Source organism: Hippoglossus stenolepis, chromosome 8 (genome assembly GCF_022539355.2).
Source record: "Hippoglossus stenolepis isolate QCI-W04-F060 chromosome 8, HSTE1.2, whole genome shotgun sequence".
Lineage (NCBI taxonomy): Eukaryota > Metazoa > Chordata > Actinopteri > Pleuronectiformes > Pleuronectidae > Hippoglossus > Hippoglossus stenolepis.
The window spans coordinates 17,098,313-17,123,349 of NC_061490.1; the positions used below are offsets into that span (position 1 = coordinate 17,098,313).

The 25,037-nt window shown below is 42.8% G+C and overlaps 2 protein-coding genes across 2 annotated transcripts; one reads left to right on the forward strand and one right to left on the reverse strand.

The window, feature by feature from the left end:
* Nucleotides 1-218: 218 nt before the first annotated feature.
* On the reverse strand, nucleotides 219-8,014 carry si:dkey-283b15.2 (neuronal pentraxin-1). The gene is made up of 6 exons (XM_035163492.2): nucleotides 7,623-8,014; nucleotides 3,993-4,940; nucleotides 2,631-3,045; nucleotides 1,950-2,203; nucleotides 1,609-1,788; nucleotides 219-1,391 (listed from the first exon to the last, which is right to left on the reverse strand). The coding sequence occupies exons 2-6, from the start codon at nucleotides 4,686-4,688 to the stop codon at nucleotides 1,182-1,184; spliced, it is 1,755 nt and encodes a 584-aa protein (XP_035019383.1). The 5' UTR covers nucleotides 4,689-4,940; nucleotides 7,623-8,014; the 3' UTR covers nucleotides 219-1,181.
* A 2,166-nt stretch (nucleotides 8,015-10,180) lies between these two features.
* zgc:158689 (uncharacterized protein LOC791177 homolog) lies at nucleotides 10,181-22,199 on the forward strand. The gene is made up of 15 exons (XM_035164824.2): nucleotides 10,181-10,630; nucleotides 12,571-12,727; nucleotides 12,830-12,905; nucleotides 13,047-13,133; nucleotides 13,745-13,806; nucleotides 14,069-14,140; nucleotides 14,496-14,633; nucleotides 15,112-15,264; nucleotides 15,960-16,136; nucleotides 16,503-17,142; nucleotides 17,252-17,453; nucleotides 18,017-18,079; nucleotides 18,442-18,610; nucleotides 19,177-19,214; nucleotides 19,747-22,199. The coding sequence occupies exons 2-15, from the start codon at nucleotides 12,680-12,682 to the stop codon at nucleotides 19,817-19,819; spliced, it is 1,998 nt and encodes a 665-aa protein (XP_035020715.1). The 5' UTR covers nucleotides 10,181-10,630; nucleotides 12,571-12,679; the 3' UTR covers nucleotides 19,820-22,199.
* Nucleotides 22,200-25,037: the final 2,838 nt, after the last annotated feature.

Below are 25,037 nucleotides of genomic sequence, written 5' to 3' on the forward strand. Positions count from 1 at the left end.
TGCAGTTGTAGGAGTTCATGAAGCGATGGAAAGATAAGTAACCTCAGAAGATGTTTCTGAGACTTTATCATCAACAATTTGTTTTGCTAGTTGTCGTCTTCACTGTGGCCAATCAGGAAATTTCTACAGGACCCACTGATAAGTTAGTATCAATACATAGCCCAACAGAGACGCTGTCATCACAAGCTGAACTCTACCAAGAACGAAAAACAAAGACGTATCTTTCACACTTTTATTTACATTTACAAAAACAGAAAAAAACGTAACATAATAACATCAATGTTTTTTTTTTATACAGAACAGTAACAAATCATTCCAGAAATTAAGAAAAGCCACAGAGCAATGACCTTATTACACAAAACACATCAGTCAGATTTCAAGTTCAAATCAAAGTCAAGATAAAATGAGAAATGTCAGTGCTCTGTTTAGCATCGTAGAATATATAAAAGGTTTTTAAAAATCTTGGAAACTTAAATTTTTTTAATGAAGCCCTTTTGCGGTATAGAATATCGACAAGAATCCATGTATTAATAATGTAAATATAGTCCGTGTATTAAATGTAAAAACCAGCAGATTCTGTAAAACACAAAATGTGACTGACTTCTCATTATTTCTCTCAAAAACAACAGTCTATAGATTATAAAAACAGTAATTCTACAGTTTCTTTGGTAAATTAGCTGTATATCGTCAGTGGAAACCTTTTTAGAAAAAAGAGAATCCAGAGTAGAAAAAGGATTTCTATCAGTATCCTACTAACAAGAAAAACAGTTCTTCACTTCACCACCACAGAACTCACGAAAGGTCTGTGAACGTGACCACAGACCCCACAGTCTTATTAACAACATGACAATATGTCACATACAGCACTTATCTGTTCAAAATACAACCCTAGTTTATGAACACATTCGATTATGGTCAGTCACTAAGATCCAGAAGCACCACAGCCCCTACACACCATCTGTCAACACAGATCAGTCTGTTTTTTTATTTTTACTTTTTTAATTTTTTTATTAAAGAGTCACTGATGAAGTTAAAATCAAGGCAATGATTCAAAGAGTGAAGGAGTAGAGGGATCATCCTGTCAAGGGACTGTTGTTTTATTCACACACCATCTTCACTCTCTGTTGTTTCTATATCAGTTATTCTCATTATGTTTCAGCCCCCCCCCCCCCATTGGCCGCTCAGTGACAGGGGTCAAAGGGGTATCTGGCGACGCCTCCGTGAAGCTCCACGTCAGCGTCGGACCAGGCGATGACATCTCCTCTCAGGTAGCTGCCGCAGGAGGCCAGGCTGTAGATGTCACTGGCGCTCAGGACGTTCGACCACATGTGGAGGTCGGCCATCTCACCCACGTATGACTGAGTGGCGTCGAAACGACCTCCCAGTGTGTCCTGTGGGACAGAGGCACAGGAATAGTCAGACCTTTTTTTAAAAACCTTTATGTGACAGTTGGAGAATTTACATCAATATTATAAAAGATTCAGGGAAGTCAGTATATTCAATAAGACACTTTTATGTATTTAAAAACTGAACTTTCTCACATGCAGGTTTCTCTGCATCTTCAAAATATATACCTTCCTCTGTCTGTATACAGTCAATGGTCTTTACCTGTTCCTGTCCAAGGATGAAGACCCCTCCAGGTCTGATGGGACGCCAGGGAGAGAGATTGATCCCGGACCCTCTCTGCACCCCGTCCTGGTAGGCCTCCCACTGTCCGTCCCGGGTCGACCAGGTCACACACACATGGTGCCACTTCCCGTCACTCACAGACAGGGGCAACGTCACCGCCTGCATATGAGACAGAGAGGTGAGACTCATTCAAACATCTCCTAGAGTAACATCTTAAAAATACATAAACTACAAGCAGGTGGTTTGTTGTAATCTAATAAACTGGTTTTGAATGTGTTCACTGTAGCTCAGAGCTCTAGTTCATTGTTCCCTTCCCTCACCTTGTCGTCGATCAGCAGCTCTAAGGGGTTGTCCCCCCACTCAATCAGCACCAGTTCGTTGGCCTGTCCCGGGGCAGAGTAAGAGAAGGGCGTCCCCAGGCTGGCTCCAGCGCCCGCCTTCATCCAGAGACACAGAGTCAGAGCGAAGATCTCCTGCAGCAGAGTCTTCTTCACCCGCCCGTACATGTAATTAGTTCTCATGGGGAAGCTGATCTGGAAGGCATCAGGACTCAGGGATTGCGTCTTGCTGGAACCTGGTTTAAAGGAAACATAACGTCATTCCTGGACAGAGCAGTCTCAACTTAAGGTTTAGTATCTGCTCTAGTCTGGAGCTTTCCATCAATCACATGATCTTCCTCGGCCAATTTAGTTTTCACAGTTGTTAGGAAATTGCACCACAGATTGTTGTTTTTGTTTTTCCTTGTGAAAATCCTTCTCATCCATGTTGGCTTAAGAGTTAATTCTCTTGCAAAAAGTACTTTTACATTTAGTATCTGGTCTGGACCTTTTCAGTTATGACATATGTTTTTCAGTTACAGCCTGAGATAAGATAATGACTGAAATAAACAGATGAAAATGAGCTGGAGTGATGTACCTAGTAAAAGAAAACTTTATACTGGTAACATTAATACACAACTTCATTAACAGGACCTTGATGTGATTTGTTTTGATGTTGTGTACCTGTAAAGTGCAGCTGGTTGAGCACCGACTCCAGTTTATTGGAGTGGAAACCAGTTCGAGGGCCTGGAGCTCTGTATCCTGTGTGTGGAAGGTAATCATCATCTTCATCATCATCATCATCATGGTGGCGGCCATCATCATGGTCGTCATGATGACCATCTGCGTCGTGGTGGTCATCATTGTGGCTGTCATCGTGGTGATCGGCGTGGTTCCCGCTGTCGTCGTGGTCATCGTGGTGTCCGTCGTTGTGGTCGTCGTTGTGGTCGTCGTGATGGTCACCATCCTCGTGGTTGTCGTGGTGCTCGGGGCTGTTGAGGGCGGCGGTGTGATGGTGCAGCTGCTCCTCCAGGGTGTTGATCTTCCTCTGCAGCAGCTCCTTCAGGGAGCTGGAGTAGGCGATGGACGTGTTCCTCTTCTGCAGAGGGAGATCAGAGGAGAACAGAGGTGAAGTCTTGAGTATTTCCTGTCACCTAAGCTCCTGTGATTCCTACTTGCAACAGACAGTTTAACAGACAGTAAACTGAGAGGACCTCTGAGCTGCTTTGGCAGAGAGTCAAACTGGCCTCAGGGAATCGAACGTGCTGGTTTGTCACCTTAGAAAACACTTGTGTGTATTTTGCACTTCTTTGCCTGTGATTTACAGCCACTAATCACCTTGTTTCTGTCAAAGCAGCAGTCAGGTTTACTTTGTCATCCCTCTAACATTCATTGTATCTTCATGTATCTGCCTCTGTTTCTCTTCCTCTCAGGTAATCCAGGCTTTGTTCAGCTACATGCCCTGATTACTAGTCTGTCAAGGGAGATCACCCTAATTACTGCTGATCTTAGACCCGTGCCACACCACTGACAAACGCACGCACACGCTACAGCCTCTGACATCTGTCTGCGTTCACCACCCAAAGAAGGGGGAGACAGAGCAGAACACCTAGATTCACCAGGAGAGTCAACACTCTCCAGGCTGGAAAACCTTCAGATTTCATCCACAACGTAAATCAATCATCTTCATCTGTGACGTCCACCTCTGAGCCTGTGGCTGCTCTGAGGCCCCCCCACTGAGGGACTTCAAAGTGTCTCTCTTGCCATTGTAGCAAGTGGCTTTATGAGCTTAAGCAATTCATTGTGCCTATGTCTTAAGGATTAGCAGACACACTACTTTGGGATTTGTTTAATCGACAAACAATCCACTGACGACAGCATTAGTGTGTCCAAACAAGAAAAAGCTTTCTTGCATCACAAGCCCCTTTCTCCACCGTAATGTATTTTTACTACAAGCTGTGTTTTTTATATACACATGCCTTCCTTTTCTCTAGTTATGTAGATATTATTTGCGGTTACAAAGTCGAAAAAAGTTTTGTTTCTCACCTGTAAGTTGTCCAGCCTCTCCTTCAGCGCCTGCAGCATCCTCTCCATCTGCTCTGGTGACGATGAGATGTCCCCCGGTGCCACATGTTTATCCTTCCCCTGGTTGTTGCTGCTGTGACCTCCATCAGATCTTTGCCCCCCTACAGAGGGGTGGTGGGGCGAGTCTGGTATGAGGTTGCTGTTCCCATGGTGACCCTGCTGGTTGCTATGGTGCCTGTGGTCAGTGGACGTGTGATGGCTGGCCGCCCCTGCGTGGTGGGAGTTCGAGGCTGTGCTGTGGTGCTCGTCGTGAGGCGCCCCGCCGCGGCCGAAGCCTTCACACAGGGTGAGCTTGGCCGTCAGCTCCCTAATGGTCTCCCTCTGGTCCAGGATGGTCTCTTTCTGCCGCACAAGGCTCTCCCTCAGGTGGAGGATGGTGGCTTTGGCCTCCTCGCTCGCCCCCCACCATCCAGCAGGAGGTGCATTTTGATAACCTGGTCCGCTGGGCCCTGTTGGACCTGAGCTTGGAGCCGCTGTGGGGAAGCAGGCAGGGTCTGCATCCACGGGAAGAGGGGTGCAAACAAAGCGGGGCTGGGCTCTGTAGTCATGGTCCGAGCCTGAAGTGGCAGACGCTCGACAAAGGAGGAGTGAAAGTAGAGAAAACACAATGGGAACAAGGTCGAGGTGAAAAGACTGAGAGTTCCTCATCATCTCCATCCACAGTTCAGCCACAAACACTATGGAGCTCGGCTTGATTTCAAAACGTGCGATGCCAGTTGCAGTAAAGACTGTTTTGACTTCTGTGTTGTTGTGAAGGCGACATCAGGGAGCAAGATAAGAAAGTTCTCCAAGTTTCCACTCATCTGTGAAGAATGGATCCAACTGTTTTATCTTCTCTTTTTCTGTTAGAATTTTCTTTTAACTCTGAGTTTCCTGTTTTTCTCTCCGTCACTTAAGAACCGAATAAACCTGGAAGACAAAACATGAGATCTTAGATAAAGGTCATTCACAGGGGGGGGGTCACGATAATAAGACCATGTATCCAATAAGGGATTTAAGAGTCTGCACCTGAACCTTAAAGATGCTAAAAAGGCTGCACTTTGTGGTGGTTTTCATTTTTTGCAAATATCTCTCTTTGCTTTTTGCTGTAGTTATAGTGTCAATTTCCTTAGGTACAGTTCTGGACCAGGGTGACAAATATAAAGGTGTTCAGTTCTCCGCAGGATGTAACGGTGGTTGAACGCCTCAGCGTGACATCCCGGCTCACTCTGTCTGACCTGCAGCCTCACACAGTGTGGACCTGTGCCAAAACAAGCAGAGGCTGCCCAGACTGGGATTAGTCCGAATCAGAGGTCGGACATCCTGACCAGACCAGAGTCAAGGCTTCTGCAGGTCTGATGGCTTCAGTACAGGTGAATAGAGGGACCCACAATATTATTTATTATTGAACGATGAATTCTTGAGTTGACTCAGGGTTTGATTCGGACGATGGTAAAAGTCTGATACAGTGACTGTTCAGCACTGATGTATTTTCAGATATTAATGTATAATTGAGCTTTATGCTACAGGGATCGCACAGGGTGACTGACCTCTCTGTAACTGTGACATGTCCTTCATTATACATGGTCGGCATTTTCAAATGGCACACGTGATCCGGCCTCTAAACCTCAGTGACCACCTGCTGCTTACAGCGAGTGGCCTCTACGTTGTGTATGTGTGTGTGTGTGTGTGTGTGTGTGTGTGTGTGTGTGTGTGTGTGTGTGTGTGTGTGTGTGTGTGTGTGTGTGTGTGTGTGTGTTGATAGTGCATACATAACTTACTGAACTTTATCAATAATAAAACAGAGTGAAAATGCCCATACAAAATTTACACTCAATTTGCCTTTTCAGAAATATACACAAATGCCAATATATAAACTATCTGATTATTTAACATTATGAAAAGCTTCAGAAACCTATTTTATTTATTTGAGAAGCGTCTCTGTCACAGTGAGTAAAGGTGAAACGCCGTCTGTACCAAACCCGTCTTGTCTCTGCAGCTCTTGTTGTGCTTTGCGGGGCTTAGGGAGGAGAGACAGATGGTCGACGCACAGAACCGTGTCACACCCAATCTCCACTATTTAGCCCTGAGTTTATTACCACCTACAGGTCCCTCAATTAATCTAATTGCAAACAGTTGTTGTGCTTCCTTAGCCCTAGATAAGTGAGCGTCCTCAGCCATGCACATTGCTGTGTATGTGTGTGTGTGTGTTAAGTAATCCATGGTGCACACCAGGGTCGTGCCCCCTCCCTGCACCATATGGTCGAGGTGGATATTTAAGTAGAGCCATTAGTTCCAAAGTAAAATCTGCCTGCAGCAGTCAGACCTGTGATTAAAACACGGTTCCCTCTGATAAAATGAAGCACTTTCCATTTGTAAACAAAGAGATTCTTACTGGACAGAGAAAAGAAGACTACAATCATCCCAGTGCATTATGGGATTAATGTCAGCACCATTAGCTCTGCAGGAAGTTCAACAACCATTAGTTGAGACACTTTGACCAAACAGAAAAGTCTTTAATCCAAAAGCCACTGCTGCTGATTTATTTTCTTCTTCGTATTCTTGTATCAAATGACCACGACCTACCTAACATTCAAATGGGTGATGCCACAGCAACAGACTTGTTGATGAACTGTCGATAGAGATTTATTTTAACACTGCTAAATGATGTGGTGTTAGACAATTTCCAGAGTAATATATGAATAAAATAGCATTTTTGGTCACATATTAAAGAACAATAAAATATTACACAAAATGTTATGTATTTATGTATGTATTATCAGAAGAAAATATAAAAATGCTCTTTGTTAGTTATCTGTCTGTGCCATCAGAAGCCAAATTGAACAGAAACAATGACACTGTTACTTCTTGGTACTTCGTGGTTATTTAAGAGCAGGGAATGTCTTTTAGTTTATTTTTCATTCACAGGTCTTACTGAGATATAACAAATCATGCAGCCTCTTTATTATATGTGTTAATGTGCTGAAATTATTTCAACCTGTTGTCTTTGGTTGTTGTTTATAAGATTGCTTCATTTTTATGTTAAGTCATCTATATAAAAAACATTACATTTTAACTACAGGGCTCCTCATCAACCAGCACAGAATAATAACCCATATAAAAAAAAACATGAAGAAAAATAAAAACTATTTCAGCTTTTAAAAAACAACAGGAAACAGAAGAGTAGGTGCAACGCAATTCACTCAGATGTGCCCGAGATCCCTTGACTGCAAAGTTACATGCAGCCGAGAATACATGTAAGTAAATGAAGAAATGCTTTCATCAGCAATAACACACCTAACACATGGTTCTCCGGAATCTGACACCTGTTGAGCTGATCTGAACACAAAGTCCAAGTTGTTTTATTGTGCAACTAATTATAATGTTTTTAACAAGATGTTCACATCTATAAATATATTTTATTCTCTTGACGGAAATAACTTTGCATTTTACTTGCATCTAAATTATACAGCACAGAAACACTGGCTCCTAACTGTCCCCCTTGTTACATCTCATTGCAGTTACTGAAGTAATTTAAAGAAAAGTTAAATATAATATAAGACAATATTCATCACACTGTTTCCGTTGCATTAATATGAAAAGCATCCTCACCTTAGAGTCTGAGTGCAGGTTGTGTGTTAGTCCACCTCACACACTGATCAGATCGAGAGATTTACTCAACTCCTCCTCTCCCTCCCTCTTTTACTCTACCTCTCCTCTCCTCCCCTCGCTTCTCTCTCTCCTCCTCTCCTCCTCTCCTTCCTCTTTGTTGTGTTTCTTTTCAGGGAAGACCACACCTCTTTTCCTGTCTTCACATTAACCTCTTTGCATCTTACTCACCGCTCCACTATCTTTGTTCTGATCTTAATTGAATTAAACAATAATTCTTCTGACAAACCCAGCAAACATTCTTCCCTCTTCCTCCTTTTCCTCCTCTTCTCTTTTATTCCATCAAACTGGACACAAGCATTGGCCTCGGCTCCTCCGCTCGGACGTCACACGGCTCACCTAGATCTCAGCACGGGAGTAATTGGCCTGGTTAATTCCTCGTCTGACTGACAGCCAGTGAGGCGGTGGCAGGACAGCAGATGGCTGCTTTAAGGTCAAGATAAATCACACAGCACACAATAAATGGAGGCTACTCAATGATTACAGGACAGACGCTTATTCTTACATTCGCATTAGACACACCGGCATATGTCGACCACTGTCCCCCCTCAGGCCTCTGGGGCTCTGATTAAAAACCTGACTTCTAGGCTGATGGTAGCAAGGATACAAACACTTTACAGAAAATGTATCGTTAATGTTTAAGCTGAAAATAAAATGTGTAATCGACTCACTGAACAGTCCGAGCAGTTGGATGGAAATAAAGTTAAAGCAGACTGATTACAGGAGGTGTGTTCATTTGGAGGATTACTGAGGTGATCATCAGAGGTGAGGTGTTAACGTTCCTGCACTGACTCTGGGACTGTTGCTGCCTCCTTATGTCTCATTGCAGCCTAGTTAACAGAGCGGAGTTTTCCAAAAATGTGATTGAAGTTTCGAGCAGTTTTAGTTAAAAACTCAACAAAACATTTCAGTGTATCAAAGTGTATAGCAGCTTTCATACAGGTTAGTGCAGCTCAAACAATTGAGTGATGAGCCAAGAATAAGATGAAACAAATAAAAATACTGACAATGAAATACCATAAACTAGATTTGAAAAGCTATAATAACAATAAATGTACAATAAATAGAAGAAACAAAATCCAATGCAATGAAACAAAAACAGTAATAGTATGAATAGACAGATACAATTGAATTAAACATAAACGTTGTTGTTGGTCTTGTCGTTGTTGTTCTTGCCTCCTTCGCTTCTTGAAGATCATCGAGGTGGTCGACGTTCAGACAAACCCTGACACATCACAGGTCTGCTCTGTCAGTGAGTTCACTGTCTGGTAACATGACTGAAGAACGGTGAGTCGGCTGGAGAGCTGTCTATTCTATCATCTTTATCGATTCACAGGTCAGTGTGAGCTGAGTTCTCCTGTCCGTCAGTCTCCTGTCCGTCAGTCTCCTGTCCATCAGTCTCCTGTCCGTCAGTCTCCTGTCCGTCAGTCTCCTGTCCGTCAGTCTCCTGTCCGCTTGTGAGAGACGATGAGCTGCAATGAATCTGCTCTGTGAAGACTGTAAAGTAACACCTGTGTAGAGGGAGCTGTGCTGAATGTCTCATTTATTGGCTTTATTGAAAACTGACTGAACATCATTATTGATCATTACCTGTGTTATTTATTACATGTGCATGTTTGTGTTTACCTGCACGTGCTGGTCTTCAACACACACATTTACTGTTGCAGCAGAGTGACACTGCACCTGTTGCAGCCATAGACTGTTTATACAGGGTTGCATCACACTGGATGTTCTGTCTCCTGCAGGGGAAGAGTCACAGGAAGTCATGTCATGCTGTCGCCATCCTGTGGGAAAAACCTGCTACTGCAACACAAGACAGCATCACCTGAACCTCCAGCAGGTGATGTGAGGTCTGTAGAAAATATTAATATTTAATGACACGTTTAGTCAGAGTTCAGCTGTGAGGACAGGGAATCCAACTAGCTTCAACATTGAGTCCTTTATACATGATGGGAAATAAAACTAATCCTTTTGAGAGAGTATATTTGAGAATTGGTCACCATTTACTTCAATTGTATTAGATTTGTCTGAAACGCTTTTTATCCTTTAAACTCCAAAAGTGTTTGGTGGACTCAAACTTCAGCCACCCCCCATTGGCTAAGTGGTGAGGAGAGAATGAGTGAAGTTTCATTTTGGGGTGAACTCTCCCTTTAAACTCTCCTCTGAATGTTTATGTCCACCTTTAAAGTCTGTTGCAGTTGATGAAGAGCCCTGTGTGGATGCAAGGCCTCCTCCTCCTCCTCCTCCTCCTCCTCTGTGAGAATGGGGAGCAGGAATGTGTGATGGCTCCGGTGGATGTAGGCCAGTGATAGGTCTGCTCTGTCTTTGGGCCGGAAAAGTTCAAGTCATTATTCTCCTCTTGCTGCTCCTGCTGCTGCTGCTATTCAGACCAGCTCCCGTCAGCTCATTGTTATTCTGCCCGAGTGAGAGAGAGAGAGAGAGAGAGAGAGAGAGAGAGAGAGAGAGAGAGAGAGAGAGAGAGAGAGAGAGGGAGAGGGAGAGGGAGGGGGAGGAGGGAGGGAGAGGTGCACTCAGACTGGGAGGCTGTGGTTTGGATCGTCAGGGAGGGATCTGTCGGTATTTTCTCTTTTTTTCTTCCTGGCCGGTTTTTCTGAAGGCATGTTGATAATCGGCTCAGTAATGAGGAGAGGTACTGAACGGCTCCCACATATCTGACCCCGATTCCTGCATGGAGTAGAGAGAGAGAGAGAGAGAGAGAGAGAGAGAGAGAGAGAGAGAGAGAGAGAGAGAGAGGGCCATGTGAAAGAGGGGTGGAGGGCAGCTGAGATTTAGTGCCTGCTGGATGAAACAACCCCCCACCAACCCACCGAGAGGGAAAGTAGTCTAATAGGAAGAAAAGAGGGGGGGGGGGTGTTCTCCTTCCTGTCTTCATTAAACTCTCAAAGACACGCAGGAAGTCTTTATGGTTCCCAACAATGAGATCAGAAAAGGTATGTAACTTTCTTTACTTTTCATTTATTTATACATCAGTAGCTGAGTTATTTGTTTCTGTGTGTGGGAAGCGGAGATCAACAGGTAGCTGCATGAACGGACTAAAGGCAGAGCGAGGATAAACTGCTCCGCTGTGCATCCAGCCTGCTGATTCCCACTGGGTTTGATTCACGTCCCGTCGTTATTATGGGGTTTTGCACGTGTTGAAGTGTGTTTAAAAGACCGCACTCGTCTAGTCTGTGATGTAGGTGTTGAGATGAGAGGAAGACGAGGTTAATTTAACACCACAGGACTCAAGCAGCTGCAGCATCACACGGGGGGTGATCCTGAGAGAAATGAGAGAAGAAGCCAACATGCAGCAGCATTTCAAGTGTAATAGTTTATTTCTACAGCGCCTTTCAAAACCAGAGTTACAAGGTGCAAATGTGCAAAGCTAGCAAATCAGTGAAGATCTAGATCATTCACAGCTCAGCAATGAATATATTTAGTAATATTATAGTAAGCTCTTTTTACCTTGCTTTTATTTTAATTCTAATTTAAATTTAACGATTGCACTGCTGAGCTGACCGGTTTCTTCTTGTCCAACACCTTCCATTGTGTTAACTGCTTATGACAAATAAAACTTGAAACTTGAAACAAAACATTGAAACAATAAAAGCGCCGAAATAGTGCAGGAAACTTACGAGAAAGCCAAAAGCATCTGTTATTCTTATTGGTAATGATGGTGCTGATCGTCTGAAATTATTGAACATCTTCTTTTGTCAAAGAAACTGTCCAACACCCAAAAGCTTTCAGTTTACCATTACTGCTGCAAACACAAAATCAGAGGCTTGTTACTATGTTTGTTTTTTTAAAACGATTTTTATTTATCTACATGCATTTTGCTTGAAAGATCCCATCAACGCCAAATCAATTATCTGCAAATAGTTTTTCTGCTGATCAACTAACGGATTTACAGATGAATTATGCCGGCTCCATACGTGCATGCATCCTTTAACCACCAAAGAAGATTTTTATAATTTGAGTGTGTCTCCTCCATGCTGTGTTTACATCCACTCAAACCACATGAATGCACCTTCTGTATCAGCTCCCCAACCACCTGCAGACTGTTCCTGCTGCATCCTGAAACAAACAGCACTCTATTTCCTGCAAGTGAACCACGCTCAGCTCAGATATAAACACATAAATGTGTGTTACCAGCTTCAATATGTCCCTTCATCACCATTTTAAAGCATCTGCACGATTATTAAAGCCTTTGAAATAAGTTTTAATAAACAGTTTGCACAGTGGCCACATTTCTCTGTCTTCTGCTGCAGACTCACACAGGCACAATTACAGACTACACCAGGGTGGCCTTAATGAGCAAGAGTGTGGAACTGTTTTCTTTGTGTCATATACCATTAGTTGATCTAGGTCAACGTTTTCTGTGTAATCTCGCTGTGATAACAAAGGAGGGCTGCACAGGGAAAACCGAGTTGCTCAGCTGAGTCTTTTGCCATCAAACCCCGACTGGAAATCTTTTGACCCCGGAGCGGTCCCCCTCCCGTCTTGATCGTCCCCTCTGCCGAGGAAACATCCTTGTCATGTGTTTGTTCAGTGCTCTGACACCTGTGACTTGGACCCGGGGACTCCATTGTTCTTATCTGAAACGGTACAAGTCGCCTGGCGCACGAATCTAGGAGAAATATTTGGGTTGTCACAATGTTGTGAAGCGATAATGTAGAAACCGGCAGCTGAGGTGATGGGATTCATGAGAAACTAAAACCACTGCCCTCACACAGAACTGAAGATGGTGCGACATTCTCCTCGTTTGTTGTGATGGTTCAGTGGCTTTAAAGCAGCTGATTCAAATCTCACACTCTCAATCTTTCACAGAAAGAAAACATTTCAATGGACAATAAAGTTCTATTCTTTTCTATTCTATTCTATTGTATTTTAGGAGATTTGTGTTGACTCTAAAGCGTAGGACTCTGAACAACAACGACGACAACTGGAGGAAGAGACAATACTAACGCACAAGGTGTCAGAACGAGCGCGAGAGAAGAAAAATGTCTCGAACTGAAGAGGTGAACAAGATGACGGAAAATGTGTACAAGGTAAATCCCCAAATTTAAATGTTAAGAAATGTAGAAACACCGTTTTAGACTTGCGTGTCCTAAATTGTCCATCATTAAACCTGTGTGTGTCTTTGCCAACAGGGGATTTTGGACCAGTTCAACCCCAGTCTGAAGAACTTTGTGACGATGGGGAAACACTATGAAAAGGCCCTGACAGGTTAGATGAGCACAGCTCAATCCATATCCTGCAGGACTTTGATTTGCTGTCATAGCTGCATTTCAGAATCACATGGAGGAAGGTTTAAATTACTGATGATTCTTCTTTTTGTTTCTCCCTCAAATTCGCTCTCTTCCTCAGGAGTAACGTTGGCTGCCAAGGGGTACTTTGACGCCCTGGTGAAACTTGGTGAACTCGCGAGCGACAGCCAAGGCTCCAAAGAGCTGGGTGAGTGTGTGTGTGTGTGTGTGTGTGTGTGTGTGTGTGTGTGTGTGTGTGTGTGTGTGTGGGGCTGGTGGAGAGAGGACCGAGCTGAGGAGAATCTGAAATAAATGAATTGGCTATAGACCTGATAAAGTATCCTGTGTGACAGCCGGTGAGAAGCTGCATGTGTCGCTGAGCAAGGAGATGAAGACGAGAGGGAAACGAGGAAATATATAGAGAGAGGGAGAGAGAACAGAGGGAAAGAGGAGAGAGTGGGGTCATTGTTGGGAGATTAACAACACCACATGATCTCATTGTAATGCTGAAAACAGCGGGGGAGGCAGGCAAGAGTGTCGGAGGGCGAGATGCCAGCCACCACATACTACAGTGCTGTGTGACCGAGGGAGGCCACTCTCTAAATGAGAAACTGTGTCAAAGCAGTTTTATGACATTTTCCCTGTTGGTGTGTTTGCTGCTCGTGTGTCGATGTCGATCAACGGTGATTGTGAGCGTGCAGCGTTTGGCTCCGACTTTCCACACACACACACACACATTATTAGATGCACTTTAACACATTGAGTTGATTTTCATTCCAAATCATGTGATTCTGACGCCTTCACTGCTGCTCCTCACAGGGGACACGCTGTTTCAGATGGCCGAGGTGCACAGACAGATTCAGGTGCAGCTGGAGGACGTGGTAAGACTGTCTGCATCCGTGTATCTAAACAATGACGTACTTGTTGTCAGGTTAAACATTGAAATTGTGATTTATACTCCAATGCATTGTACGTGACGTTTAGAAGGCATCATATGAAGCTTGTTTAAAAGGTCATCCTGGGCACCCATGTTGTCCTCTGGTCTGACACAACGGCCCAGGACTCTCATCACCTTCCACACAAACGTTTCTGCACCAACACATTTGATTTACGATGCTGCTCTGTGTCTCTTTTCATCAACAGTTGAAACTGTTTCACTCTGAGCTGCTTTCCCAGTTGGAGCATAAGCTGGAGCTGGACATCAAGTATCTCACAGTAGGTTGAGATGAAATATCACACACTCATATTACACATTTTTCTAAAATACACTTTTAAATGATTGTGAGAAAAGCAGGATTTTTGCCAAATTTAAAATGTTGATATACTACTAGATGGCAAACTTGTTTTTTTTATAGCGTCAAGCTCATATCAGCAGTGTAACTTAGAAAAATATGGAAACTGTATAAGAATAATTGTTTAAAATCAATGTGATTATTGTTAATAAATAAAAGTGGACTGAAAATGGTTTTGGAAAATCTACACCTAAATCTTAACATTAGCTGTTGTTTCATTCATTCTGTGCATGAGTAAATCAAAGTGAATCTTCTGACTGACTGTACGTTTCCATCAGGCCACTTTGAAGAAGTACCAGAGTGAGCGCAGGTCGAAATCGGAGTCCATCGAGCGCTGCCAGTCTCAGCTCAAGAAGCTCCGCAGGAAGAGCCAGGCCAGCCGCCACCCCAACAAATACGGAGACAGAGAGATGCAGGTGAGTGAAGCCCCGAGAGCTTAACTCATACACGATACATAAGTAGTAAGTAACACAGTGACCTCTTTCATTTGAGAAATCCTTCAAACACATGGGACCCAAACATCTCTGTCAGCATTACAACAGATTTAAAGTTGTGTGAGAAGTATGTCGCTGTGAATAAGATTAAAGAACAATCTGTTTCAGCTGATTATTCCGAAAACAAGCAACTTAGAGCGAAACGTTTTGCTGGAGGAAACATGAATGATACAAGAGGGCGAGAGGATTTGGCCGATTAGATTGGAAAATGAGAAATCATTTTAAGAAAAGGTCACCGGGATACTATTAGATGATTTGGATTTTGTTATCATTGTACAACAGGCAGGATATGATGTAATTCCTCTCGCTTTACAATGTGTATTAAAGGTCACTGGGTGTACTGTACTCTAGGTATGTGAGGGTGTGTGTGTGATTGTATTCGTTCTGACTCTTCCTTCAGTTTGTGGAGCTAATGAGTCGTCGCCAAGGCGAGCTGGACACGATGGTCGCCGCGGGTTACAAGTCAGCGCTCACCGAGGAGCGGAGGCGATATTGTTTCCTGGTGGACCGACAGTGTTGTGTCACCAAGCTGCTCATCAACTACCACTCCAAGGTGATATTCATATTCACTGAGTGAAATCCAGATGTCTTGAGTGGTTTGTATCACAGTTTAAAGTAGAATGGCACACATACCTCTACGAAGGCCCATCAGTCGCCCTTTGAGACCACATTTATATCTGCTAGATCAGGATTTTTATTTCACACACTCAGAAATTGTGACTGACTCCGCCTCTTAATCTGCACATTTGATGGGTTCCTACCAGACCCCGGCCCCACCCCTACATGGTGGAAATCAGTTTTGTTGCTTTTGTGTAATCCCGCTTTTAACAATTTACCACACAAACATAAACTTCTTTGTGGAGGTAATTAAGGTATAAGCCAGGTGATATTATATATTTAACATAACATATTCCTTGAAAAGACCAAACCCAAGAATAAATGTAGCTTTGATTGTACAATGATTTGAGCTACTAATTTGTATTCCTCTGTTTCATAGATCTCCAAAAACTTCTAAAACACATACATGAGCTGTAACTGTCGTGTACTTTCTGTCAATCCCACACAGTTCATTAATTAATCTACAATCCTCTCTGAAAATAACTGCGCCCAGCTGCTGGACGAACACATTTGTTCTTGGTCTTATAGTGGGATTGAATTAAACTAGAGAAATGAGATGTTAAAAAAAAGGTAGAATAACCTCACTCTTTAACTGTGTTTTTCTCTTTTATGCCAATGAAATCAACCCAGGTGAGAGAGCTTCTTTCTCAGAAACTGTCGTCCTGGCAGCAGTCGTGTTTGCAGCCGACCAAACTCCCGGAACGTGCTCTGAACCTGCTGCGTCACACCGCGCCTCAAAGCCCAGGGGCTGCTGGGATAGCCGAGGTCCTCCGCCACGCCAAGCTGGGCTCTGCTCCGCCAGAACAGGTGAGTTCGGGTCATATTCTTAATACTGTGGACTTTCCACAGAAGAATCTCGTGGTGGGTTAGGATTTGTCATCATTTTGGTGGTTCTTGGACAAAAATCACTGTATTACGAATCAAAACTAAATCTCAAGACTTGGCAATGAGGTTCAGACAAAGACAACATTTCGGCAGATGTCGTTTTGGATGTCTTATCTGTAAATCCTTGTGTGATATGATCAATGACATCATAGTCTGTAAGTCCAGTTGATATCAGAGGACATTGATGTTAAAGTGGAAGAAACATTGAAACGTTATTAGGACATTGATTAACGATTGTTTTAACCTTAATGTTTTATAGTCAACCTTTACCCCTTCTTTGTTTTTCAGAGGCTTTCTGTTCAGGAGGTCCCTCCTCTGTTGAACGGAGACTCAAGTCGCTCACAGCAGCAGCAGCAGCGCTCGCTCCCCTCCTCCTCCCAGAGTGACACGCTTCCTCCTCAGGGCTCCCCCCAGACGTTTCGCTCTGCACCATCCACAGGAGGAGCTGCTGGAGGTTCATCTCGTGGAGCTTCACCTCAGCACACCAGTGCATCGGTCAGCCCCCTCCCCGACAGCAGCACCAGCAGCAGCGCCAGCCCGGCCACATCTACTCCCACCACGTCCAGTGGCTCGGCCCAGCAGGGCTCCCTCCTCCTCTCCACCAACACGTACAACCTCTCCCCGAGCCTCATCCCCTCCACGGTGATGTCACTCAGCCAGATCTCACCAGCCGGCAGCTCATTGCATGGCATGACCCTCCCCATCCCGCACAGCGCCCCACACAGCCCTCCGCTGCCTCACAGTGCTCCTCTCTCCAGGGCCATGACTCCTGTGCAGCTGCTGCACCAACAGGTGGGACCAGCAGGGAGCAACACCTCATCACCATCACATAATCCCTGGCTGCTGAAGGCTGGAGACATGTGTGCCACAGCAACACTTCCACTGCCGAGAAGACCTGTCAGTGAAATGAGGCTGGGCGGCTTTCAGGGTAACATGTGACACAATATGCCCATCTACCTTGTGTGTGTGTGTGTGTCTGTGTCTGTGTCTGTATCACCAACCCTCTCTCCTAATCTTCTTCTTCTGTCTCTATCCAGGCTCCAGTCTCCCCAGGATGCTGCCGTTATCTGGACCTACACGTGTGGAAGCCATGTTTGCCCATGGTCCTGGAGCATCAGAGGCTGGTGGAGGAGGGGGCGGAGCTTGCTTACTGCACTTCCTGCCTGGTGACGACATCACCCTGCTCATCTCTGAGCCCAGAGACGGATGGCACTACGGTCAAAATGAACGGACTGGACGGTACGTTTTTACAAATCACACATTGATGTCGATTAACAGTTAAAAACCTCAAAGCATCTGCTGTATAACCTGAAGGGGCCTTTTATACTTTAACATCATTGTAACATCAACCTGAGTGATCCGATCAAAAGTGGTCAGCACCAAGTTCAGGTGTGAACTCCCCCAAATGCGTCCTGAGATCCGATCACGTCTGAGGCCCGATAGGAGTTGGTCTGAGGCCACATTCTATTCATTGTGTGAACGCAAATGCATCCTGGGCCACATATGAAGGACCGTTTCATAATGAATCAAATTAACTAATTAGATGTCAACTAAGACATTTGTAAACTCAGACTGGGTAAAACAACATAATTTGGTCTTCGCTTATACAAATGACGTACATGTTTATTGTCATATAGAGCAGGAAGTGAGATCCGATCACAGATCTCACATATGAACCATCCACTTGCGATTGCACGTGTCAGGACAGATGTAAACGTTGCATATGTTGTGTGTGTCTTGGTGCTTGAAGCTTTACCTTTATAACGCTGCAGTGTAACATACGATAAAACTTTCCTTCACAGGAAAGGCTGGTTCCCTTTCTCCTACACTCAGCCACACCACAGCAAGCTCGATCACCTGGAGAGGTGAGTGAACGAAGTGTAAACCCCAAACATCTGAGGTTTCCCTTCAGTCTTTTACAACTTAATACATCAGCAATAGGTTGAAAAGTTGGGAATTGTTTTCTTTTTCATGTTGAAACTAATAGGACGACCTCCATTTTCCATCCATATTCCAAATAAATCAAACGCTTTCATGTCGGACGCGCAGAAAGTCACAGGAGCTCATACTCGGCCGAGTGATACTGGTTTGCCCTCCAGTCTTTCCGCGTCTCTTTCCAACACCAACAGCTTTGTTGATGAATTCACACAGAACCAACATGTCTCAGCTCATCATGTTTCCTTTCCCTCATGTATTCTTTCCTCTCTGTCTGTGACCTTCCCTGTAGCTCCCTGTTCTTATCTAAAGCTAACAGCAACAGCACCGGTCAGCTCGACAAGCTGGTGTCTCCGGGTCTCCCAGCCCTCACCCCCGAGTCAGAGGAGGAGCGCGCCCTTCCTCCCCAGAGGGTCAGCACCTTCCGCCCGCGCCCGTACAGCATGGCCGACAGCAGCAAGGTCAGAAGCATGACATCTTTGGTAGGAGGTCAGAGGTCAGAGTGAATGTGCCTGATCCTCACAGTTGATTATAATGACAGAATGGACAAGCGACAAAAATGTTGAAATGATATTTGAGTTCGATAACATTAGCTGGGCTGTCTGTTTGATTTTCTTTACGCTGGGTTCAGGTTCAGGCTTGGTTGGTTTTCTTAGTTTAGTTTAAAGGTTCAGTGTGTAGAATTTAGTGACATCTAGTGGTGAAGTTGCATGTTGCAGCTAAATACCCCTCACCCCCCTCCCTTCCAAACATGAAAGAGAACCTGTGGTAGCTTCAGTTGTCGTAAAAACTCAAAAGGTGTTTAGTTTGTCCAGTTTGGGCTCCTATACAAAACATGGCGGCCTCCGTAGAGAGGACCCTCTAGTAAAGTCATCACTAGGGTTATTTCATATTCAATTTCTGCCAATAAATCCCTTTCACCTAAATCTTACACACTGAACCTTTAACAGTTCGTTTTTGAGCTGCACTCTACATGGTGAGTAATAATAGGAATCTGATAATAATTATTGTTTCCTCTGCGTTTCAGATCACCTCAGAATTGGCCTCTTCATCAGCCCACCCAAGGTAATGCTTTTATTTGTAAATGACCTTGTAGGAGAAAGTAAGAGAAATCCTGCATCATGACCTGGAGGCAGTGAGATTTAAAAACATTGTCATTTACTAGGAAAGTGATTGACAATGCTTTTGTGTTGCATCTGAGAAATGTGCGTGTTTTGGAGTAAATCTCGGGACATCTTGACATCTGTATCGTATCCAGATTAAGTGCCCCCCCACATACTGCAAATAGAGTCATGTAGATGCCCCACAGTTATATAAGATACATTAACATGACAAAGTGTGGATAGTCCTTCATACATATTTTTTGTCTTTTTTTGAAAGTTTACCCAGGAGATGTGACAGGAAATTAGGCAAGAGAGAGGATGACACACACAAAGGTTCCCAGCTAGTTTCAAACCAAGGACAGAACAACGACATAATCATTGTGTCTTTAGAGTAACAGGCCAACAGTGTGTCCATGATGTCTCTGTTAGTCTTTTAGTGTTTCGGGCTTTTTCATAATAAACTTCATTTTGTTCTCATGATTTCTGTCTTTCAGGCCCAATCCCTTCGCCCACATACGACTTAGAAAAACAGTCACCAACGATCGCTCAGCTCCCATCATTGAGTGAGTGTTTGATTCCCTCACAGCAGCGATCCCGTTTTGTGAGGCTGACGACAGAGAACCAGCTCAGTCCTGCAAGCAGCTCATTGGTTCATGTTGACTCTTAGTATTTTACTTTACTGGATGTTCTTTCATTGCAATTTAATCAAATACAGAAATTATAAAAGGTTCATCTGTAAAGGCTGAGCTGTTATAAAAATGTTGGCTGTCCACTCACTGTTAAAGTATTTAATAGGAGAAAATAGAAACAAGACTACTGTGATATCTGAAAGTTCTGTTAAAATTAAAATTAAATACAAAATGTGGGCATTAAAACTAAATCTAGACTAGTTTTTATCAGACAGAAGTTGGCTGTATTTAGCTTGTATCTGAATCTCGCTCGTTCAGAATAACTAACACGATAAGCTTTGTTTCAGCCTGTGAAGCCTCTTCTGTCTTTTACTGTTATACAAGGAAATTGTATTTAACGTTTAATGTTGTTTTTGTGCCATATATTCAACAGTCTTCTTCGTTCAGCTGATCTAGGGACTGGCTCCTAATAGCAGGTTAACTTTCACCTGGACTGTAATGAAGTGTTACGGGACGAGGACAGGCTCCTACTCTATTACAATATTATATATTTTTAGAGAAGATGCCAGATTGTTAAATTCTCTTCAACTTTTCTTTTTTAAACTATTATTTTTTGGCTGAGAGAGACTATTAAAATGAAAAATGGCACAGTTAGTTATTTTTCGTGTCATATTTACTTTAAAATGACTGAACAAGGGGAATGCTGTTTGAGTGTACAACTCCCTGTGTTAATGACATTTAACACGACACATTGTGCTGCTGTAAAGTTACATATTAGTATTTTATGAATGTAGATTTTTGGATTAATTTACCTCTTTGCCTGAACTCAAAATACAATATAAAAAATACTCTACCTTGAATGTGATGATTTATATTACTAAGCTAATCATTTCCCAGTGTAAACACTGAATTAATTACTGACAAATTTACTTATTTAACACAGAACAATACAACATACAAAATAAAGAAAGAGAAAAGCTTCACAGACTCAAACTGTGACTGCTGATAGTTGAACAATTGGATGGTGTTATTATTGAAAGAAGATTTTTTCTTTAAGAAAGTAGTTGTGGATGGTTCAAAGTTAAGTATGAGAAATTTGCCTGCCTAGTCTTTGGATTTAATGTCTTCTCGGTTCATTTTCAGTCCCAAATCTAAAGCTATTCAAAATCTTAACAAGTGGAGCTTAGTCATATGTTTACCGACTATCAGACTGAGCCGAATCTTTAAGAGAGATGTGAAAGCCAAGACGAGACGATAGGACTTTTTATTTGGGGAAACGAAACTATGAAAGTGATGAAGAAGGAAAAGGGGAAGTTGACCAATGTCAGAGCAAGTGTTCATGGTAAACTAGAGATATCCAAAACATCCTGTAGCTCTGTAGTCGCCTCTTGCAAAGGGGTGAACTTTTGTGTCAGTGAAAACTGAAACGCTTGTTTTTGTTTTGTTAACTGCTTTGAGTTGATGTGATATTTTAGCACCTTTACGATTCAGAAGATTCACCCAAGAGGTGTTTGTAGAAAATCATTTCTAACATCAGATGTATTTGCTTTGAGTAGAATGGCATCGTTAATAAAGATGACAGATAGAGCTAATGCTTATTCCTGCTTGTAAATAGAGCTCAAAACATGTGATTGTATGACTTTTATTTGATTTCTTTTTGTCACGGTATTTCACTTTGGTGGAACATTTTGAGTTTGTAGAAGCTGCAGAAGTGGAGAAATTCCAGCAATGAAAACTGTGTGTGGAATAAAATGAAAACTTGCCCTTGGTAATGCAGTAAGAAATATTAGTCTGTAGAGTATATTTTAAAAGGTGCAAAATTGGGTTGTTTAATTTATCTGGACAAATAACATAATATACAGTTTATGCATGATATAATTATATTGGAAGTGTGAAATGTGGCATAAAAACTACACAGGGCAGGTTTATCGAAATATAAATGTCAACGAGAATTTTCCATCAACAGTTACTGTATGTGGGCACAGCTAAAGAATGTGTAGGTGTCTCATCAGCAGATTATTGATGCACAAAATACACATGATGCTGCTTCTTTGCAGGAAAACTGTCTATAACAACAGGAATTTATCCAAAGTTCAAAACTCTTCTACCAAAGTGAAATATTGTTTTGACATAGCGCAAGACCTTGGGTCTGTAAAAACTAAATGCAACGTAAACAGGCGGTTTTCTGAATCGCATCAACGTGAAATCATGATGACTACAGGAGATATTTTATTTTAATGGTGGATATTACTGAGACATTCTTTACCTGGTATACTGAATATTGACAGGTTGTGAAATAAAAGCTCTATGAAAGAAAATGTTTGTCATTACTGTGGAACTCTACTACCTAAAACAAACTCTCTATTTGAAGTACATTTACAGTATTATTGCAACAATACATTTACTGTATATCCTAATGCGTGTTTACAGCACATAGATGAACAGGGCCTACTAACTGGCACAGGTATTATAGCACTGAATAATCCTCAGTCCCATATTAAATGGCAGGTCTTAATTTCAAGGGGTTTACTGTGGTTACCTTTCTTACTTATGCAAGCAGAGCCCCGCTGGTATGAAACAAGGAATTCATTTTTCAAACAGTGTTAATCGGATTCCAGCTTTGTCGTGCTAAGCCCCTGCTGAAGGATCAGGGTTGTGTCGAAGCTTAGTTTCAAAACTCTCATGATCTGCTCTGTAAAATCAAATGGAAATCTTAATCCTGACTCATGTTTTCTGAGAAAAATTACATCAGTTTCCCACAGACTGTTTGATTCAATCTAAATGGATCCGAACCAAATAATATGAAACAAACATAGAATTAATTAAAGTCAAATAATCCTACTTGTTACCAAACCAAAGTGAAATGGTATGTGCCACATAAAAGAGACTGTCTTGTAAATTTCACATACAAAATATACATTTATTAGAGCACTGGAACTTCTGTTGAATCGTAAGTGTTTCTGTTGACGACCACATGGAAATTGTCTTTATTTACATATAAGACTGGAGTACAGCACCAGTGATCAGGTTGTGGTTGGCAAACTCCAGGATAAGGAGCAGGATTGGATATTCACTGTGCCTCTTCTCCAGAGTGGACTCCTCACTCAACCCCATCCAGTGAAGCAGCAGCGTCTGCATGGCCTCTGGGAATAGTTCTGTGGCTAGGTCCTCAGCAGGGGGCAAGTCACTTATTCGCTCAATATGCTGAACTTTAAAGCCCTCCACTTTCTGACTGATGCTACTGTTGGCTGCATGAAACTGCTGGCCCAGCCATCGTCCCATACAGCTCAGCAGGGACTTTGAGTATACAGAGCCCCAGTTTTAGCCAGTAGATTTCCATTTACGAGCCGATCAATGTTCTCCAAAAGTAGCAGGACAGTCTCCAGATGTTCTGTGTGGCTGTGAGTCTCGGAGGAGAGTTTGTCATCCAAGCTGTGCAATCTTTGCTTCACTGTGGATACAACTTGTTGTCTTTGCTCGGTTTGCAAGCTCTTCCTGGGAAAAGAGCAATAATCGTGATCTGCTGATGTGTCACTGACTAATGCGTCCAGTTCCCTGTCAACCTTGCAATGCTGAGGTGGTGATGCCTCATGTCTTGACTCACACCTGCTGCTGGGTATTGCAAAGTCGAGCAGGCTACTGAGGCTGTAACTCATTTTCAGAGGGCTGTCATTTATTTGCGATTTCCAAACGTCCTACGAAGGAAAGGACATAAATTAAACTAGGGCTACGTTGTAGCACTAACGGGCCCGAGCACAGGCATTTTGAAGCCTGTTGCGGTTAGAGTGGAGAGAGCGATCAATAGGGCCTCCCACCGTTCGGTGCTCGGGCCCTAATTAGTTGCTTTTAATTGATAAGTGGTTTTATATCATTATAGACAGTAAGATAGATGAAATATTGCGGCCAATTCAGATGTAAAGTAAACCCTCTATAATTACGATAATTGCTCCTATATATATGTTGATATGTATGTATATATGTGCTTTTTTCAAAGTTATAGATCGTGTGTGTGTGTTTTTGTGTCAGTACATTTCCATAGATATGTTCCCTGCACTAATAGTTTGTTTTAATGGTGTAGTTCATTTGTGCATCGCTCCAGAGAACGAAGTTGCCCTGTGAACTTCAGGAAGCCATAATGAAATGGGAGAAGTTAAAGCCTCCGGAGCCAGATGATCCCATGTGCTGCTGCGAGTGTGATATCTACCAGTACGGATGCTGCTGTGACTGTGAAGATCTGGACGAGGCCTTTAACAGGTTAGAAGAAGTATGACCTTTAATGAGACACAAATGGGTCACAAGGTGATTTACAGACATCCAATACAATTTAGATGCAATTCTCAATATATTTTAGCCATAATTGTTCCAAAAGCTAAAAAAAGTACTTGTTAGAATAAAACCATGTAAATAACCATGCATAGTGATTATGACAGATGAGTGACAGCATCAGTTGCAGCAGGTCAGTTTACAGCACCACAGGAAACATTGCACATGGGAGATTTTTTGTGAACAAGCTCAGCTAAAATATCCTTTGGGATAATGGGGAGCGCCAGGTTGTGATGGGGGTCCTGGAAACCATGAACAACGTTATGAAGTTCCTCAAGGAGGAGGTTTTCAGAAATCCGTCACACCTAAAGGAGATCAGCGACATCATCCGCGATGTGCTGAAGAAGAAGATATCTCTGACTCGGTTATTTTGGGCATCAAGGACTCAAAGGTTTTGGAATCCCTGCTTTAGTACAATAAAATTCAGGCCGAGTGAAGAAATGTCCCAGGGCCCCAGATCCTTCTGAGACTTCATGACTTCATGTTGCAATGTATTTAATCATAAATTCATTTTATTTTATCCATTTATTTATCTTTTTACAGTTCATTTAAAACCAAACACGTGTGACATCACACCAAAGCACAATATTAAAATTACAGGGTCTGACCCTTCTAATAAGAAAACAACATGTGATTTTTTTCCTCATATCATCTTATTAGTTTGATCAATGAAAGTGTATTAGCATCATTCCTAATTAAGTTTTTTTATTTTCAAGTGTTTGTAACTCTGCCTGAATGTGTGCGCTGCAGGTGGCTGAGACACAAACCCCCTCACAGCGGATGTCACTCTCCTGTTCTCGGGGCCCTGATTGACAACCTGGAGATCTCCATGA